The sequence below is a fragment of the Mus caroli genome, chromosome 6 (genome assembly GCF_900094665.2).
Source record: "Mus caroli chromosome 6, CAROLI_EIJ_v1.1, whole genome shotgun sequence".
Classification (NCBI taxonomy): domain Eukaryota; kingdom Metazoa; phylum Chordata; class Mammalia; order Rodentia; family Muridae; genus Mus; species Mus caroli.
The window spans coordinates 46,029,541-46,050,838 of record NC_034575.1 but is presented as its reverse complement, the minus strand read 5'-3'; the positions used below and the strand labels follow the sequence as shown (position 1 = coordinate 46,050,838).

Genomic DNA, 21,298 nt, shown 5'->3' with positions numbered 1-21,298 from the left:
CATCCCATAATCAGCCTCCAAACGCTGACACCATTGCATACACTAGCAAGATTTTGCTGAAAGGACCCTGATATAGCTGTCTCTTGTGAGGCTATGCTGGGGCCTAGCAAACACAGAAGTGGATGCTCATGGTCAGCTATTGGATGGACCACAGGGCCCCCAATGGAGGAGCTAGAGAAAGTACCCAAGGAGCTAAAGGGGTCTGCAATCCTATAGGTGGAACAACATTATGAACTAACCAGTATCCACCGGAGCTCATGTCTCTAGCTGCATATGTATCAGAAGAGGGCCTAGTCGGCCATCAGTGGAAAGAGAGGCCCATTGGTTGTGCAAACTTTATATGCCTCAGTACAGGGGAACGCCAGAGCCAAGAAGTGGGAGTGGGTGGGTAGGGGAGTGGGTGGGGGAGGGTATGGGGGACTTTTGGGATAGCACTGGAAATGTAAATGAAGAAAATACCTAATTAAAAAGAAAGAGAGAGAGAGAGAGAGAGTAGCCCAAAAGTCAGATGACCAGCAAGACCAGACTGGGTTTAGAACTTGGATTTGCCTCTTATCCAAAGCCTGGACTCTAGTGGTTCCTTTCGCAGCAATGTGATGTCACCGTGTCCCCACCCAGTAGGACTGGTCATTGTGTCTCCTTTGGGCTCCTTTTGGCCTGTGACACACTCACGGGCTTCTCTTGATTTTGGTGACCTTGATGACTGTGAGAACTTGCTGGGTCTTTTGTAGATATTCCTCAGCCAGAGCTTATCTGGTGTCTGTCTCAGTTCTAGACTGGGGTCCTCCATGCTTGGAAGGAAAAACAGAGATGAAGCCCCATCTTTCAGCCATCAAGGGCACCTGCTGTCCCTGGGAGTCTTCCCTGCTGTTTTACTTTGGTCACCTGGCTGAGGCACTGACTGGCTGATTTTCCCAGCATAAGCTTACTGTTTCCTATCTGTATACATGTGAAGATAAACGTGTACTAATTTTTTCCAGTCACTTCTAATTTAGTTGTAGCTGGCAAAGTAGTTCTAATATTTAAAATGTATTGGAATGCTAACGTGAAAGAGAGGGATATTAAACTATAAATCCTATATCGTCTCCATTTTCTAAAAATGCATACACATTAAGTACAAGAAAGGGCTGGGAAGGAATAGCCCAGGCATCTATCTTTTTCTTAAAGCGTATATTCTGTAGTGAACAGATCTTTTCAAATCTGGGAGATGGAAATAAAATCTTTTTTGTTGAGGCTCAGAAAGAATGAAACAAAGCTCCCTAGTGACTGTCACACAAATGGGCTCCGCATGACAGCAGTGTCCCTTGGAACGTGCTGCGTGGGGAACAGCTGGCTTCCCAGACTGCTTTTCTTTCCTTACTTTTAATTTTTATTTATTTATTTTTATGCTTATGGGTGCTTTTGCCAGAATGTATGTCTGTGTGCCTCGTGCATACTCGGTACAGGAAAAAGTCCAGAAGAGGGCACCGGATCCCCCAGGCCTGGAGTTACGGACAATTGCGAGCTGCCACCCTCACTGTGGGTACTGAGATTCAAAGCTGGGTCCTTGGAAAGAACAGCAAGTGCTCTTAAAGGTTGAGCCATCTCTCCAGCCATAGAAAGGGTGTCATCTTTCAGTAGGAAAACTTGGTAACTGGGGAGAATGACAGCAGCTGAGAATAAGAAGAAAGAGGTGTGGACATGAAAGGAAGAGGAAAATAAAATCAATATAGGTTTGAGAGAGTGTTTCAAGGGTCTCGAGACAGGAGCCTCTATTGTTTTAGTGATATTCCTTCATTCAAACCCGAGTCAACTTCCAGTCAGCTGCACCCCTGTGTTTTCAGGCTGTGGGGTGCAGCTTGGTGGTAGAATGAATGCTACATATTTGCTAGACCCAGCACGACAGACGCACAAGCAAATAATACCAAACCTGGGTATTGTGGTGTGCACCTGCAATCCCAGCACTTGAGAGGTGCAGGTAAGAGGACTGCCATGAGTTTCAGACCTCCCCAGGCTAAATAATGCGTGGCGGAGCCAGCCTGGCCTACATGGTGAGACCTTGCCTCAAATCTCTAAACAAAGAAAAACCTAACTTTCTTTCTTTTTCTTCTTTTCTTTTCTTTTCTTTTCTTTTCTTTTCTTTTCTGTTTTTTTTTGGGGGGGTGGGGGGGTATGGGGAGGAAGGTGTTCAAGCCAGGGTCTCTGTGTAGCCCTGGCTGTCTTGGAACTTACTTCGTAGTCCAGGCTGGCTCAGATTCATAGAGATCCACTTGCCTCTGCCTCCTAAGTACTGGGATTAAAGGGTGCACCACCAATGCCCAGCCACCGCCCTTTCTTAAAGGGAGTCCAAAATGTTTCCATTGGAAACAAACTGTATCTTAAACCCCATCAGCACTGCTCATCCATTCAGGAAGGCTCTTCATCTAAAATGGCAACAGATCTCTGGAATCTCTGTAGCACTCTTTTCCTCTGTTAGCTGATGGGGACCTGGTGGTGCCTGGAACTCTCCTGGGACACCTGGGCTTGTCATACTCTGGGTACTCACCGCCAAGCTCAACCAAGCCAGGTGTAGTGCACAAACCTTTAACCCCAGCACTCAGGAGGTAGCGGCAGATGCAGCTTTTTGAACCTGAGCTCCTGTTCAAGGCTAACTCGGTCTAGATAGTAAATTCCAGACCAATGAGGGCTACATAGCGAGACCCTGTCTCAAAACACCAAAAGAATAAAAACAAAGAACTCATTTGAGTGTCAATAACTGGTGGCTGCCTGAGAGTCACTGTTATTCCCCCAACATGATGTAAATGTTCTTTGAAGAAGAAAACTACATATTTTTTAAGGTGTAAGTCTCAATTTCCCTAATGCTGCAACCCTTTAATACAGTTCCTCACGTTGCAGTCTCTCTAAAATTATTTCTGTTGCTATTTCATAACTGCAACTTTGCTACTGTTATGAATCATAATGTAAATATCTGATATGCAGGATATCTTAAAGGGGCCATGACCTACAGGTTACTGCTTTAAAGGGAGAATACAGCTATCGTGAAGGAGGAAGTGTGAATACACACGTGTGAATACACACACACAGCCGTAAAGAGTCTCATCCCCGGCAGGATGCTCCAGTTACAGTGACTGAGGAAGAAACGGGGCTCCTTCATCGGGGAGCAGCAGCCCTAGAGGGGGAAGAACAGGATGTGAGTCTTGAGGAAAACAAGCTTCCGGAGGCAGGGGACGAAGGTCCCGGGTGCTGTAGAGAAATAAGACTGCTCCTTCCGGGCATCAGAATATAAAAATGGGCAAAAATGACTGACCCCACAAAAGATGCTGCTGGCTGAAACTCGTCCCCTGTCACACCCACCTGCCTTTCCATTTGGATCTGGGTTCTGTCTCATTAAACACAAGGGTTGATTCAGTTGGGTCCGCCTAATTATTCTTATTAAAATATGTAACCATAATATTTTAATTGTAAATTAAAGTTGCATGCATGAATGAGCCTGAATTCATTTCAATTTTACAATGGCCCAATGCCAAGGCCTTTTTATAGGGACAATCCATCAGCTGAGATACTGCTCTCCTGGGAATTCGAACCAATGTGCAAATGGAACGTGCTTAACTAACAAGGGAGACTCTCACTCCCTCCCCTCCTCTTGCTAGATTTATTATGGTAATAAAGCTGCTTCGACAAGAGAGACTACATTTCCCAAATCTTTTTTAAAAATTACCAAACCTCGAGGCTGGCACCACCAGCTATGACTGGCATGTCACTCCTGGCCATCTGCATCCTGAACAATGATGGCAAGTAGGTCTTAGTTCTCATGCCAAGCCCATGATTAATTAGGAATGGCTGCTATCTATGGGCATCAACTGGAAAGTGCTTATATAAATACTGGACGAACATCTAGAACAACCAGTGATACTACTGCATTTGACCTTTGCATGTGTGATTAGGGGGATCTTGACTTTTATTACGCTGAACAATAAGCAATCACTAGACTCTACAGACTTCAATAACTCTAGCTGGCCTTGACTACAGGGTATTCTTGGATTAATCAAGGAGATGAAATTACCTCTTGTGTATATGTGTGCAACTCTGGCTGTCCTGGAACTCACTCTGTAGACTAGGCTGGCCTTTGAACTCAGATCTGCCTGCCTCTGCCTCCCCAGTGCTGCGACTAAAGATGGGCACCATCACTGCACAGCAAGAAGACCTTTTTAAGATAAGGTTGTTGGAAGAAGTCTCCTTTTGATTCCCAACAGGGGCTTGAAGGCACAGTGAGTGTCAGCCTCCTTCAGCAATGTATGGAAGAGAAAGAAGGGCTAAAGCTGGGCAGGAGGGCACTGCCAGAAACAGCCCAGGGCCAAGACTGTGCAGAGCTTTCGAGGTTCTACAAATAAGCTCAGAAGAGAGAGGAAGAAGTGCCCCAGAGCTGGGGAGAAGGGAGTCTGGAGAAAGACTTTGGGCCTGCAGGTCTCTAGAATACACGTGCAGGAATTCTGGCTATGCTCATAAGGCTTAGCACTGTGGGTCCACATGGAGACTGGACAAACAGCTGATAAGCAGCCAGCAGTTACACTACAGCACATCAGGATCTCACCTGTCTATATTCATTTCTTCCTGATAGAAGCTAAGCTTAATCTCTGAACACTGCACATCTATTTGCAGTATATTTTCCCCTTTCCCATTGAAGAAATTGCCATTTTTAAATTCATTCATGATGTAAGATTGTTATGAAATCATTTAATCAGAGATGACATTTTCAAGATCACTGATATGTTATCTTTATATCGTTGGTGTGATGGTTAATATTGATTATCAGTTTGACAGGATCTGGTATCACCCGAACAATAGAGGGCATTCTTGGAGTAATCAAGGAGATGGAAGCGCCCCCAGGCGTGCCTACAAGGGATTATCTTGACTATGCTAACTGAGGTGGGAGGCCTCCCCCTAATCATGGGTGTCACCATTCCCTAGGCTTGCGTCCTGGACTTCACAAAAGGACAAGGTTGCGCATGAGAACCCATAGCACCCTGCTTCCTGATTGTGGGCACCACATGATCAGCTGTCTCCGTCTCCTGCCACCATGGCTCCCCCACTGAGACAGACTACATCATGAACTATGAGCCAGAAGAAACCATTTCTCCTGAAGGCTGCTTTTGTCAAGGTACTTCCTCACAACAGCTAGAAAAGCAGCTAGCACGGTGCTCCAGTAACAAGTCAAAAACAACAGAGTGTGGGAAGATAACCCAGTCTATAAAGGATTTGCCATGCAAGCATAAGGTCCTGAGTTTGATCCTCAGAATCCATATAAAAAGCAGGTCACAGTGGCATGCATCTGTCATCCCAGACTGGAGAGGTGGAGGCAGGAGGATTGCCAGCCAATCTAACCCAACTGAAAGGCTCCAGATCCCAGTGAGTGACTGGTTCTTAACACATAAGTTGGACAGCCTTCTGAGGAACAACATCCAAGGTCGACCTCTGGCACACACATGCACATATGCACACATGCACCAATGCAGGCATACACACATGGAAAGAAGTTGGACATGGTGGTTCACACCTAGTTGAAGACCATCTTGAGCTACATAGTGTATCTCTACCAGATAGACAAGCTTTTTCCTGGTCATTTTCCCCTAAATGATACAGCTATTACCTCAGCATTTACATTGCACTTAGGATTATAAGTCTTCTAGAGATGGTTTAAAGTATCTGAGAGGGGGCTGGCAAGATGGCTCAGTGGTTAAGAGCACCGACTGCTCTTCCGAAGGTCCCAATTTCAAATCCCAGCAACCACATGGTGGCTCACAACCATCCCTAACAAAATCTGATGCCCTCTTCTGGAGTATCTGAGGACAGCTACAGTGTAGTTACATAATAAATAAATCTTTAAAAAAATAAAATAAAAAATAAAGTATCTGAGAGGCTGGATATGGAAGCAACCCCTGTAATCCTAGCCCTGGGAAGGTAGAATCAGAAAGGTCAGAGAGTCAAGCCCCATCTTGGCTGCACAGTGAGTTCAAAGCCAGCCTGGTATCCTGTCTTAAAAGACTGGAGAAATATGTAAATACTTGGAAGGACTGGGCAGGCTAGATACAAACACTGCACCAATTTTATACAAAGGGCTTGATCATCCTGAGACATTGGCGGGTAGTCTCCTAGAACCAATGCCTTGTGGGTAGTGAAGGATAGCTGAATTAGCCCTACCCCAGATGGAACCCAGGAAACTGGGCTTTGGAAGCCTGTAAGTCTAGGATGCAATCAAGAAAAGATAGTTGGGCTGGAGAGCTGGTTCAGAGGTTAAGAGCACTGACTGCTCTTCCAGAGATCCTGAGTTCAATTCCCAGCAACCACATGGTGGCTCAGAACCATCTGTAACGAGATCTGAAGACAGCTACAGTGTACTCATATACATAAAATAAATAAATAATGTTTTTAAAAATAAAGAATTCTATTGCCAACACAGGAGTTATTTAAAAAAAGAAAAAGAAGGGCTGGAGAGATGGCTCAGCGGTTAAGAGCACTGACTGCTCTTCTGAAGGTCCTGAGTTCAAATCCCAGCAACCACATGGTGGCTCACAACCATCCGTAATGAGATCTGATGCCTTCTTCTGGTGCGTCTGAAGACAGCTACAGTGTACTTATGTATAATAATAAATAAATCTTTAAAAGAAAAAGAAAAGACAGTCTTGTTAAGTTGTGTAGGAAACAAATAAACAAAATCAAAACAACAGAACAGAACTCTAAAAGACAACAAACAGAATAAAAGAAACGGCTGGCTGACACTTTCCTGAGTCCCTGCTCAAAGCTGAGAGTATCCAGGGATGGATGAGTCAACAGAGCAGAAAACCAGGCAAGCAGCATGGGAGATGCTCAGGCGATGGGTGGGAGGCAGAACCTGGGAGGATTCTGGGTTTGGGAGCCAGAGCTTTAGAAGATGAGTGAGGGGCAGAAGGTGCTAGAGCTTAGTCACAGAACTAGAAAGGGAATGGATGGCATGGGATATCTACAGAGGGGACAGGAAGTGGCTGTTCTTCCTTCAACCCTCTTCTGAGATGTCACCCGTTTCTAGGAACTTCTTGGACTAGTCTGTGATGACCCAAAATCTGTGGGTTATTATTTATTTTCAGATTTTCAGCCCAGACTCTCCATAAGTGAATGGTTAGCATCTTACCTCTTTCTGCTGTTCTGGGAACATCTTCAGCTCAGGACACGATCAAATACCTGAAAAATAAGGTATCAATACTCGTGACATCAAACTTCCACTCTGGAGTGCGCCCCCCCCCCCCCCCCCCCCCCCCCCCCCCCCCCCCCCCCCCCCCCCCACCCCCCCCCCGGGCCCCCCCCCCCCCCCCCCCCCGACACCTCAGACTCTTCAATTCATGGAACTGAACCTTTCATTTACAACTTCCGGGTCCCCTCCCTCCAGCCCTGTAAAAGCAACGGATGGTTTAAAAGAGCGATGTTTGACAAGACAGACAGACCTCAGAGGATGGAGTTAAAGTGAAGCTGCCTGAAAGGCATTCCTACCCCAACTGCCAGGTGCTCTGAAGCTGGCTTTATTTGGAAATGCAATTAAGAGTACACAGGTACAGTCATCCTAGCTTATAAAAGTGAGTCCTACATCTAATGACAAGTTGGGAGACGGGTATCATATATCCCACGTGGTCCTTGAATTCACATTTTCGCTGGTTCTGGCCTGCCTCCTCCTGCCTCTACTATCTAAGTCCTGGATTTAAAAGTGTCTGCCACCATACCTAGTGACAAGTATCCTCATAAGAGAAAGAAGAGGGCCAGGCGTGGTGGCTCATGCCCCCAGTCCCAGTACTCAGGAAGCTGAAACACTAGGATTATCATGAGTTCTAGACCAGCCTGGACTACAGAGTGAGACTCAGAGGGAGGAGGCAAGAAAGGATCCCCTCCTAAACTTCTAGAGGGAGGAGCATCCTGCTCAGACCTCAGCTTTGAACTTCTGGTCTCCAGAATTGTCTAAGAATGCATTTCTCTGGTTTGAAGGACCACACGTGTAGCAATGCAACATGCAAGCTGAAGGGATCTATGCGGGGTGAACCAGAACCATGACCTGGGGTACAAGTGGGAATGTGGGGACTCGAACACTTGCCCAAACACTCATTCAACAATAAGAGACCATGGGCTGACCCAGAGGAGCAGAGTGCAAAGCAGACTCAGCTCGTGAAATTGCTACACAATTGCAACATGGGAATGACATGAAAGAACGAACAGTGTGACGAGACTGGACGGACACATACCACAGGTAAACCCGGAGGCCATTATGCTAAGGGGGAAAGGACCATCAGCAAACACAAATATGCAGGAGACGCCTACAGTTGTCACAGTCAGACACAAAATGGTGGGGTTCTTTGGGAGGGGGTGCAGCATCGGAGTATTGTTCAATGGCAGTTTCAGTTGACAAGTTAAAGAATTCTGGAGACTCGTTATAGATTGTCTATGAGCAGCTGAATCTCAACAGATAATTTGTATATTTACAAATGGTTATTACTGTAAATCTTATATATATCTTATAATACTTATATAATTTATATTCACACACACACACACACACGTTCTATTGTTCCAGTTTCCTGTTCTACTGCATCTCTCCAACAGAGTAGAACTGTGGGACTTTATGTGTCTTCCCACCCTGTGAGGACCTGACATGCTCACAGCATGTAGCTGGGGAATTACACTTGCCCACGGTCTTGAAACGAAGGAAAGACCGCAAGTGTCATTTCAACTCAAGCCCGTCTGTCTGTCTCCCTGCTCCAGTGCTGGCTCTGGCTCCAGGACAGCGCAGCAGAGATAAATGGGTCAGAGGTGAGGTCGTCATCCCAGCCCCAGCTCCACCCACCCACAAGGGAAGAAAGGGTGGGTTCATCCCTAACCTCGGAGTAGCCAGGGCCTTCCTAAAACACAGGGAGAAAGTAATGGGTTTTACTGTTAAGGAAACAAGTTTTTATCTCTTTTATTGGCTGATTAAGAGACCTATAGGTGATAGCTTAGTCAGGAAAGAGCTTGCTATAGAAGCCTGAAGCCCTCAGTTTGACCCCTAGCACCCGTATAAAAATCCAGGTATGGTGGCATGCATTTGCAATTCCATCTCTGGGGAGGCAGAAACAGGCAGATCCCCTGTGGTGGGGGGAGCACAGTGGGAGGTGGGAGGAAGACTAGGAATGAAAATTGTCTCAACAAACCCTTGTCCACCTTGTCCACATCTCCCCTGTGGACATGGGGCCAGGTACCAAGAGCAAATGCCCACACCTGGGAACAGAGGGCTACCAACAGACCTTTCTAGTATTCCCCATTCTGTCTTACCATGTTACCTTGACAACGCCTCCTCCAGTATACACCATCCTAGCCCTCAGCCACACTGCCTCCTTAATACTGAAGACGCAACTGTATGTAGGGGAGGAATCAGTCAAATGTCTCATTTCTCATTAAGATTCTGCCTGCAGAAAGGGCATTGGTATAGTCTGTCTCTTATATAGCTGCCTGCGTGTTCGCGGCCCGGCTCCCCGTCTGTGCTATGGAGAAGTGGTAGGTCTTTAGGAGTCGGAGACCGGTGTAAGGAAACAACCATTGAAGACATTTCCCAGTCTTTCCTCTTTCTGCACATTCAGCTACGATTTGTTGTCCCATACCCTACAAGTAACAAGATAGCCAATCACCAACCTACACCTCTGAAAGCATGGACCAAAATCAATTCCACCTGCCTGTAAGGTTGTCAGCAATGATAGAAAACTGAGCAACTCGCTACTTTATAAAAAAAGAAAGAGAGAGAGAGAGGGAGGGAGGAAGGAAGGAAGGAAGGAAGGAAGGAAGGAAGGAAGGAAGGAAGGAAAAGCTACATGCATGAATCTTAGTATCCAGGGGGAAAAATAAGAACACCAGGCAGCAGAAAGGGCCTTGTGGGATCAGAACCCATAAGCATCCTGTGTTGGATCTCAAAAGTATCAAAGAAAGTGAAAAATGAGCTGGGCTGAGTGGTGCACACCTTTAATCCCGGCATTAGGGAGGCAGAGGCAGGCGAATTTCTGAGTTCTGAGTTTGTTTGGTCTACAAAGCAAGTTCCAGGACAGCCAGGGCTATATAGAGAACCCCTGTCTCAAGAAACAAAAGGGAAAAGAAAAATGAAAAAGAAGAGAAAAGAAAAGAGAGGGAGAAAAGAAAGGAAGGGAGGGAGGGAGGGAGGGAGGGAAGTAGTTGTTTCCAAGGCACCTGAGAACTGTGCTGGTTTGCAGAAACTCCCCACCCCTCAAGATGAAAACAAACTCCTTGCCCTGACACCCAGTTCCTGAGAGGCGTTTCCTCCAGAAAGCACACAGGAAGGAAAGAAAGCTGTGTTGTGTCCACCTGCACCTAACCAGTGCACTCACTGCCCAGCAGGGGAACCGCTAGTCACTGTGACCACTGTGCTGGCAAAGGCCTCTAACACCGAGGCCTCCTAAGCAATGCTCCCACACACAGGCCACAGGTCCTAGGAGCAAGGTTAGTGCATGCCAACCGATAAAAATACAAAGTCAATACAAAGGTTGAGAAACCAGCAATTAATATAAGCATATGAATTTTAAACCTTTAGTTTGTCTCAGAAAAAAAAAAAAGACAAAAGACCAGGAAAGACAGCTCAGCAGTTAGGAGCAGAGGTCCTGAGTTCAATTCCCAGCAACCACATGGTGGCTCACAACCATCTGTAATGGGATCTGATGCCCCCTTCTGGTGTGTCTGAAGAAAGCAATGATGTACTCATATATATATAATAAATAAGTCTTTAAAAAAATAAGTTTACAAAAACTTTAAATAGACAAGTCAAATAATAGAAATTATTCATTTATAATTCTGTGACGAATGATGAACGGATCAATTCATGAAGTGCCCCTGCAAGTCTATACCAGCAAATATTTCTGTAAAAAAGGAGAGCAAGGGTTTCAACAATCAACACATAAAACTAAAACCAAAAGGGTACTCAAATGAAATGTACACAAAGCCTTTGATATGGCCTGAGTTCTCATACTGGGCTCAACCGACTGATCAACCAGAATGCAGTCCCCGATCCCATGCCAAGCAATCAGTGAGCTTTCAAACTGAGAGCAATGAGTCACAAGGCGGTAGGGTGAGCAAGCTCATCCTGCTCTAACTCAACAAGGAAGCAGTCAGTCCGCTTCTCCTTCCTCCTTGTCCCTACCTCTTGCAGCAAGTTTCTTCCTTCAGCCAATTCATCTGTCTGCCAATTCATCATGTCAGCTCATCGGAGTTCACACCTGCTCTGAGTTGAGTGTGTGGTACAAGGAATCGAACTCAGGCTCCTACACATGCTAGGCATGTGCGCTACTAACTGACCTATGCCCCATCCCTCATCTAGTGTTTAAATAATATACTCCTTGGTTGTTGTTGATGATGATGATGGTGATGATGATGGTGACGATGACTGATTCCTGGGGTGATCTGTCTGTGCACTGTATAAAGGTCGTCTTTATTCAAACTCTGATTTCTGTGCCTGCAGAGAGCTGAGGGCAGACCGGACATTGATACTGTTATTCATATGGCTGTGTCACACTCCTCCTCTCACCTTATGATTGGTTTTAATAAACAGCTGAGGGCCTTGAGCAAAGAAGGAGAAAACTGGTAGGACTTCCAGCCAGTGTCAGGCACTCTGGAAAAGAATCAGGCCTGGGGAATTGGCTACAGAGGGAAAAACAGGTGTCAGGACTAAAGACTTAGGAGGTAACAAGCCACATGCAGAGCATGACCTATAAAAGCTAGTTGAGGACACAAGTAACCTAAGGCCTAAAGCTATTATAAATAAATATAAGTCTCTGTGCCATTACTCAGAGCTAGGATGGGCATAGAAAAACCATATGGCAATGATGATGATGATGATGGTGGTGATGGTGATGATGATGATGATATTTTTGAAAATAGAAGCCCCACACATAGCAATTCCACTTCTGAGTATATATTTTATCTTCTATTATTTTGTTATATGCATATGAGTGTTTCCACCCGCATGTATGTCTGTGCACTGCATGCCTGCCAATTGCCCACAGATGTCAGAAGAAGGTGTCAGATCCCATGGAACTGGAGTTACAGACACTTGTGATCCACATCATGGGCACTGGGGCTCAAACCTTCTTAACGCTTCTGTGTACAGTGCTCTTCTAACTCATAACCATAGGTGGCTTCTGAGTATTTGACTGTTCTGCTGCTGTTTTGACCTAAGATTCCCTTTCCCCTGGATCTTTCTTCTTAAAATGCTTTGGGCAGAGGCAAATGCGGTCCACGTGCTCCGCCCCTTGACACTAGGCAGTGAAAGCGAAAGCAGCAACAGTTAGGGAAACTTCAGAACAAAGAAACCACTTTTCTCTTCCAGGATCTGATTGGGTTCCCAGCACACATGCCCAGTGCTTACGCCCACCTAGAAATCCAGCTTCAGCCATCAGACCAGCACAAACCCTGCCACACAGAGTCTCCCTGCCGCTCTCTGTCTCTGTCTCTCTGTCTCTGTCTCTCTCCCACTCTCTCTCACAGACACACAGACACACACACACACACACACTGAAAACAAATCATTAAAATGAAAAAGGAGAGAGGGAGGGAGGGAAGAGAGAGAGAGAGAGAGAGAGAAGGAAGAGGAAGGAAGGGAGGGAGGCAGGGATGCCTCAGTGGTTAAGGGTACTTGATGCTCTTCCAAAAGACCAGAGTTTGGTTCCCAGTGCCCGCACCAGTAGCTCACAACTACCTATAACTCCAAAGATCCTCCAAGGGCACCTTCACTCATTTATACACACCCACACAAATAATTAAAATCAAATAAATCTTTTTTTAAATCACAAATCTCAGCACTCCCTCACAACGGGTCAATATGACAAGGAAGCTGCCCAATGTATTTCAAACAAGCCTCACGGAATCACCACATAGCCACTCAAACACAAACCAAAAACACTCAGCAAGCCAAGGCACCAACCTGTCCACAGGACAAACTTTGAAAACACAGCCTAGGAGGCAAGCCATGTAATGAAGCAAAAAGGAACAGCGTTTGGAGAAGAAAAAAAAAAATTGTATGTCTACCTCTCGGGAGTTCTTAGGGGCTGTGGCTTTGTTTGCTCATCAGTCTGATGACAGACTGGACATCCCAGGGTATTTTGTTCTTACACAGCTAAGCCTCCTGAGCCTCGAGAAGAGGAAGAAGGCGGAGACAAGCAGGGGGTGTGGCTTGTTATCGGAATGATTAGGCAAAAAACAACCTAAAGGCACACCGGGTTCTTTTGTCTGGTGCCTAATGGTTTAACTCTTGGCTGGCAAGTATTCTATTTCCCTGGACGTTCTTGTCACACCCCTGAAGGACGTAGCTGGCTAAACAATCGGGCAAAGAGAAAAGCACCACACCCCAAACAGAAAGAACTTCTGGCAAAGGTGAGCAGCAGTCCTGGGCGAAAGAGGTCAAAGATTCTGATGACAGAAAGTTATATATACATATATATACATCGCACAACAAGTACGTATACATCTTTAAAACAGAAAAAAAAAAAGATTAGGTACCATATGCTGAGCAGTATCCTGATTAGGCCTCTAGGGTAGACTAAGAATGAGAAATATGCATGCCCCCATTATGCTGCAGACCATTCTCACCCAATGAAGTGACTTTCAGCAGCACAGATTCCTTACGACACTTTTGTAAGTCACAGTTGGACATGGGGCTCGTCAAGCTAAACATCAATGTGTCCACAGGGACCCACCAGGCCTGAGGTCACTTCTCCCTCTGTCCACAGTCAGCTGGTCTGTTGGCTTTCAAGGACTGGTCTGGATAACCCACAATAGGACCAGCAAGATGGCTCAGCAGATACAGGCACTTGCTGCAAAAGCCTGCCAACCTGAGTTCAACCCCCGGGGGCCGACTGCAGGAGAAAAACTACTTTGGGAAGTTATCCTCAGACCCCTGCACACGTGTCCTGTGACTTGCTCCTTGGGATCCTGCTACTGTGACCCACATGATGGACTGTGACCTAGAACTAGGGCTGATCAGGCTAGGACTGTCTGAAGAAACAGCTACTGCTAACAAGAGCTCGGCATCATTGAAGTGAATCCTTCTAGGCTTCACTAGAACGAGAAAGAAGTATTTCCCCCGAGGTCAACACACCAAAGCTGATGCATCTGTAGTCCGAGATCAGACTACACCTTGAGCTGAACTTGGCAACGTTAGAGTGTTCTGTGTGGATTACTGGTTTTGAAGGTATGAGGGTTCAGAGAAAACGTCTTCAGAAAGGCTTGGCATCTCGTGGCAAGGTCAGAGTACTACAAGTGAGGGTCTAAGGGGCTATTGATGAAGGTCAGTCTCTAGTTGCTATGGAGATCCCAGGATATTGGAGATGCCAGGACCATAAAACATCCACCTACGAGAGCTGCAGATAGAGGGGGCCTAGGATGGCTTTGGGTGCTGTGGATGGCAAAGCTAGAGAGGTAGGGCTGCCCAAGCCCCTTGGAGACCAAAGGATTACAGCCTCAAAGATTCCAGCACTGAGTGTGTGTGTGTGTGTGTGGGGGGGGGGGGTTAAGATTTACACTGCTGGATTCTGGTTTTGTTTTTATGTTCTGGTTTTCCCCATGCTGGCCCATGCACACAGTATATTCACACTCACACAATAATAATCTGTACATTTTTTTTAAATTCCAGTTCTTTTGACGAGGCATGATGGTGCGCGCCTTTAAATCTCAGCCCTTGGAAAGCAGAGGCAGGGGGATCTCTATGAGTTTTAGGCCAGCCTGGGTCTACACAGCAAGTTCCAAGCCAGCCAGAGCTACACAGGGAGACCCTGTCTCAAGAAACAACAACAACAACAACAACAAAGGAAAAAAAGAAAGAGAGAGTTAAGTTCCTTAACATAGGCACATCCTGTATGGATGTAAGTAAGCAACTGATTCATATGTTTCAGGAATGAAAATCTACCTGTGATTTTTTTTTCTAACCCGGAGTTACCCTACAGGAACATAAGTGATAGATTACTTACAGGAGCCTGGGCAACTTACAAGTAACCACAACACTGGAAAAAAATCCCTCTCGCCACCCACCCACCTCCCACCCCTGCTCCCCAGAGGCCAGAGGGGCACTGTGTGATGACAGACCTAGATATGGGGGTCAAGCCTGTCACTGCCGCACTTACAAAAGAGGTGGGAGGATCAGAAACTCATTGTCCTTATCAAATAGTAGGCTCCAGGCCCAGCTGCTTTAACAAAGCAAAGTAAAAGCTAAATTTGAGTAGAGTGCTCGCTCCACTGACAGGTGTGGAACTGATACCCTCAGCGGCCAGGCTGATCACATGACCTGCCCACAGCCCCTAGATGAGTAATCACATAACCCACCTGTAGCCTCTGATTATGTCCTGTGTCCCCAGACCAAGAGCTCTCTGAAGGTTGAGCCTTGGTCCCCCCTCAGCAGTGAAAGCTGTCCCACAGGAGACATGCTGGACCTTGGGAGACAATCCAACAGTGGTTCCCACGGTCCATCTCCATCCCAACATTCTTTGCGCTGTTTTTCACAGCTTTCTGATTTACCACATTTAAGGGATGGTGAGATGGCTCAGCGGCTAGAAGCCCACATTGCTCTAGCTGAAAGCCCCACTTCAGTTCCATCGCCCATGCAGAGCAACTCATAACTGCCTTTAACTCCAGGCTCAAGGAGGAATTCACAGGTACTCACACATACATGTGTGTGCGCGTGTACTCTCACACACACACACACACACACACACTTTAAGACAGATTCTACAAAGATTTATTTATTTAATGTACAAGTGTTTTGCTTGCCACCAAGCCTGATCACCTGGTTCAGTCTCCCACATGATGGAAGGAGAGAACTGACTTCCATGGGTTGTCTTCTGACATCCACAGGGAAGCCACAGTAAATGTAATTAAAGCAAGGCACTTATGCAGACTTGTTTTACTTCCCTGGGGGGGAGAAATGTGGGAACTGATCGCATTATCGAGGACTTGGGAAAACAGCTCACTCAACTGAGAACTCTCTGCAGAGGGTACAGACCTGTCAGAGTGAATAGTTCACCTGACCCTATGAACCCAGACATTTCACTTGTAGACAGTTGTTTCTCAGATGTACCCAGGAAGGCATTCGCTCAGCACGGCTGGTAGCAGCACCACTGTGTGGCTGCTGAAATGAGTAACTGTGGTGGAGTAGTATGCAGGTGCAAAGACAGGCAACTGTGTTTTCTTCTGGATAGCTGGGTGCAGACCTGCCCAAAAAAAAATCACAGGTAGATTTCATTCCTGATTTACCTGCTGAGCCGACCTGCCAGCTCTATTCAAGTGAGACTTAACTGGGCTGTTTTGTTTGTTTTCTGAGGTGGAGTATTTTTTTTAGCATGTAAGGCCAAGTCCCTTCTGTGTACTTAGGATTCACTAATTTCATTTGCATGAATTGTTCGGATCCTTTAACCACTTTCCTTTTGAGGTACGCAGGATGGCCTTGAACTCTCAATCCTCCTGCCTCACCCTCTCCAGTGCCAGCACGACAGGCCAAAACCACACTCAACTATCTTCTTCAGAGAGCTTGTTCTTGTCTTAGCTGATTTGTAGCATTTTTTTCTATTAATCTTTCATCAATAACATGAATTATAAATACAGTTTCCTGGTTTGTCGGGTTTTGTCCGCTCTGGGGTTTGCTGTGCTGTTTGTTTTGTTTTTAAGTAATCAGTTTTATTTATCTTCTGTTCCTTATGGTTACCACCACACACAGAAAGGCCATTTCTGTCCTAAATTTACAAAACCATTTTCCTTTGATTCTCTTAGAGAGAGGCCAGCCATGAACAACAACAGTCCACCATGGTCATAAACTGTAGCCTCACCCTAACGTGCTCCCAGACATAACATATGGAGACAAACCACTCCTGTTCACTCAGCAGCATCTAGACGGTCATTCAGGCAGGCTGCACAAGACTTATCTGTCCTATTGCAAAAGATCTACACAGCCTCTCTTACAACACACAACTCTAGGGCAGGCTCTAAACCACAAATACCCAACGCCACACACTGCGACAGTCCCACCCACACACCCATGCCTCTCTAGTGTACCTATGACAAGAAATCTGTGAATGCCCCCTTCCAGAGTAGATCTCATCTGTGTGAGCCCTATAAGCCACACCCCTCGGAGGTCCCCAACTATGCCTACCTCTTAACTTTCCACACACACCCCACACCATTTCCACCACCCATCTTAGTCCTCAAACCTTCCTAACAAAACACTCCCAATTCCCTTGGCATCCCTCCATCTCATCCCCCTTACCCCATTCACCACAATGGCTCCTTTCCATCCTCGAGTACGCCTCTCCACCTCCTCAGAGAGGCAATGCCCCATTTTGTTAAGCCTTATCTTTATTTCAGTTGGCACTGTTTTAACCATTAATTTATTTCTGTGTTTATTATCTGTCATCTCAAAAGTCCCCAGAGGGCAGAGGCCTCATCCAAATCATTTATGCTTTAAAACCCAGCATTCACTTAGCACAGTGCCTGGCAGGGAGTCACTACTCAATAAATACTGGGTACATGAAACCTGACTGAATGAGTTCCAGAAAATTCCATTCCTGCATCATCAAGTTTCTGAAGATCCCAACCACATGGGATGAAAAGGTGGATATAAGAACAGTTGCCTACCATGCCAGTCTGCCTCCCTCCATCATGGTTAACCCTCTGTGGTGCTTTGAGTATGCTTGGCCCAGGGAGTGGCACTATTAGGAGATGTGGCCTTGTTAAAGAAAGTGTGTCACTGTGGAGGTGGGCTTTGAGACCCTCCTCCTAGTGGCCTGGAAGACAGTCTGCTGACTTCCTTTGGATGAAGATGTAGACCTCTCAACCCCTCCTATACCATACCTGCATGGATGCTGCCATGCTCCCACCTTGATGATAATGGACTGAACCTCTGAACCTGTAAGCCAACCCCAATTAAATGTTGTCCTTTATATGACTTGTCTTGGTCATGGTGTCTGTTCACAGCAGTATAACCCTAAGACACCCTTCATCATGTGAAGAAAAAAAACATTTCCCCAGCACCATCCATAGATAATGTCTAGAAGAACATACTGCTTTCACTGTCCCCATGCTCGTGACTCTGCTAAACTGAGGAGGATGAGCTAAGGCACAGGAACAATAACAGTTTCCCAGTGAGAAAAGGGACAGGCTCATGAGTTCCCATCTTTCCCTGAGAACTTAGATGCAGTCAATGATTGATGGATGTCGTGGTTCAGGTGAGAACGGCCCTTATAGGCTCAGATGTGTGCATGTTTTGCCTCTAGTCAAAGAACTGTTTGGGGGGCTGGAAAGATGGTTCAGGGGTTAAGAGCACTGACTGTTCTTCCAGAGGTCCTGACTTCAATTCCCAGCAATCACATGATTGTTCACAACCATCTGTAATGGGGATCTAATAATACCCTGTTCTAATGTGTCTGAAGATAGCTGTAGTGTACTCATATAAATGAAATACATAAATCTTAAAAAAAATGCAAGCCGGGCGTGGTGGCGCACGCCTTTAATCCCAGCACTTGAGAGGCAGAGGCAGGTAGATTTCTGAGTTCGAGGCCAGCCTGGTCTACAAAATGAGTTCCAGGACAGCCAGGGCTATACAGAGAAACCCTGTCTCGAAAAACCAAAAAAAAAAAAAAAAAAAAGGCATTGCGCCGAGCGATGGTGGCGCACGCCTTTAATCCCAGCACTTGAGAGGCAGAGGCAGGTGGATTTCTGAGTTCGAGGCCAGCCTGGTCTACAAAATGAGTTCCAGGACAGCCAGGGCTATACAGAGAAACCCTGTCTCGAAAAACCAAAAAAAAAAAAAAAAAAAAAAAAAACAAAAAACAAAAAAAAAGAAAAAAAAACTGTTTGCAAGCCCCAATTAAATGCTTTCTTCTGTAAGAATTCCTGTGGTCATGGTGTCTCTTCACAGCAATAGAACACTGAAGGGAGGGGAGGGGAGGGGAGGGGAGGGGAGGGGAGGAAAGGAAAAGACAAAGAGGGTGGGGTCTGGAGGGAGGGAAAAGAGAAGGAAAAGGAAACGTGAGCCGGTCACGGTGGTTCAGGCCTCTAATCTGAGCATTTAGGGACAGGGGAAGGAGATCAGTTCAAGTTGAGGGCTAGCCTGGTCTACACCTCAAAACCCTGTCTCAAACATGAATGAAAAAAAAGTAAAGAAAAGAAAAGGTTGGGGGCTGGTGAGATGGCTCAACGGTTAAGAGCACTGCTCTTCCAAAGGTCCTGAGTTCAAATCCCAGCAAACCACATGGTGGCTCACAACCATCTGTAATGAGATCTGATGCCCTCTTCTGGAGTGTCTGAAGACAGCAACAGTATACTTACATATAACAACAAATAAATATTAAAAAAGAAAAGAAAAGGTTGGGCTAAGGGTGTAGCTCGAAGATATAACTCTTGCTTGGAATGTCAAACCCAACATAATAAATAAGTAAATAATACAGTTTTACAAGCGATCAAACATAATTGATTATTATCAGCCACTGTTTGAAGCCTACAACATGAACTTGCCTGTTGGATTCCCAGACAGCCGCACAAGTTACACATCATTAATGCCACGGATTTTAAACTAAGGAACTGGGTATTGGAATGGTAAGTGAAGAAGCCAGGATCAATGAATGGCCAGATGGACTAGAAAATCCCCCATCCTTACCACATGGGAACCCTCCAACTAACAGGGTGCCTGCCCTGGACCTTCAGAATAAATGCTTAAAGTAAGGCATAGTAGTATACACCAAGAACCCTAAGCCTTGGAAGGGCAGCCTGGGCTACATAGAGAAACCCTATCAAAGAGGAAGAGGAGGAAAAGATCTCGATGGGGGTGGGGGGAACACAGAGAGGGATGCTTAGTAGACATCGAGGAATGGAAAATGCCAACCCAAACACTGGGTTTTTACCAAGTGTTTGTATGGTCAGGGTAAGGGGTCGACCAAGTTCTGTGCATATGTGAACCTGGAAAAGCCCGCAGCTGAATGTGACATCCTCATCGTCAGAGAAGCAGGAATGCATGCAACACCTGGTCAGAGTCATTGGCTACAAATGGTCCCCAAGGACAACTAGAGGACAGTCAACCACATGTAATTACTGAGATTTCCTCCTAGCAGGTGACACTGCCTGGTCCACGCCCTAAAGATGCTAAGGTACAGATGAAAACAGGTCACTTGTGAAATGAAGCCCCAGTCAGTGTTCCAAGCTCGTGACAGGGCTAAAGGAAGGAGAAGAACACAGCGAGAGGATTATTCCAAGAGTCTGGTGGCACAGGTATTTAATCCCAGCCCTCAGGAGACAGAGGCAAGTAGATTTCTATGAGTTCAAGACCAGCCTGGTCTACACATTAAGCTCAAGGACAGGACATCTAGTTCTTTATAATAGACACCTTGTCTCCAAAAAGGGAGAAGGTGTGGGGCAGGGGGCACAGGGGGGGGGGGGGGGGGGGGAGGATAAAGGGAGTGGGAGAAAAACCCAAGTCCCACAAGTCCCACCAGAGTTCCGATGCTCTGGGCCAACAGATGTGGAAGGACTGCCGCACGCTCTCCACACGGCCCTGGGTGGGTGTCTGGCCGTGGGAAGCCACAGACCCCAGCTCGGCAGGTGGTGGACAAGGGGCAGTCCTAGGTAACAGGATCTCAGCCTTGGACATCTAACGCTAGACAGAGCTGAGAACAGAATGGGGGCCCCAGGGTCAGCCCCGGGGCCAAAGGGAGGAGAGGGCAGGGGAAGAGGGGCGCTGGGCGGTTTCCACGCAGAGAGTCCTTGGACCGGTTCATGGCTAGAGCGCAGGAGGTTAGACATGACTTGTTAAGGGAAAGCCTCTCCCATTGTTCAAGCACAGTGGGCCTTGATGAGCAGAGACAGTCTATGGTTTTAGAGCTTTATTGTAGAATGGCAGGGAGAAAGAGAGAGAAGTAGAAAGAGAGAAGCCAGCCACGGTCACGTGGAAAGAGGGGGAAGGGAGAGAGAGAAGGAGGGCTAGAGATGAGAGTAAGAAAGGTGAGGGCTTAAAGAGAGTGAGGAGGGGCCTAGCAGCCCCTTTCATAGAGGGCTGGGCTATCTTGCAGTAGGGTAACTGTGGGGAGGAGCACACCTGGCTATAGTCAGGTAACTGTGTGGGTAGAGTCTAGCCAGAATGCCAAAAGCTTGGGACATTGTCCGTGTGACTTATAGTCACAGAATTATAGAGTTGGGGGCTCTGTGGTGTCAGGCACCTGACTCTGGGAACGTGGTTCGCTTTTCGTCCCTTGTAGAGTTTTCGACTGGGTCTCTGGAGCAAGCCTCATTCAACCAAAAT

General features: G+C 46.4%; 1 protein-coding gene across 4 annotated transcripts in view; it reads right to left on the bottom strand.

Moving 5' to 3' along the window:
* Snx10 (sorting nexin 10) overlaps positions 1-21,298 on the bottom strand; it is a 70,988-nt gene that overhangs the window by 20,345 nt on the left and 29,345 nt on the right. For 3 of the 4 annotated variants that reach the window (XM_029478940.1, XM_029478939.1, XM_021165049.2), the window contains exon 2: positions 7,145-7,194. In XM_029478940.1, coding sequence (XP_029334800.1) covers positions 7,145-7,168 — 24 coding nt within the window. In that variant the 5' untranslated portion in view covers positions 7,169-7,194. Of the gene's footprint in view, positions 1-7,144; positions 7,195-16,018; positions 16,079-21,298 lie in introns of those variants that run through there. The other variant, XM_029478938.1, reaches the window with a different exon arrangement.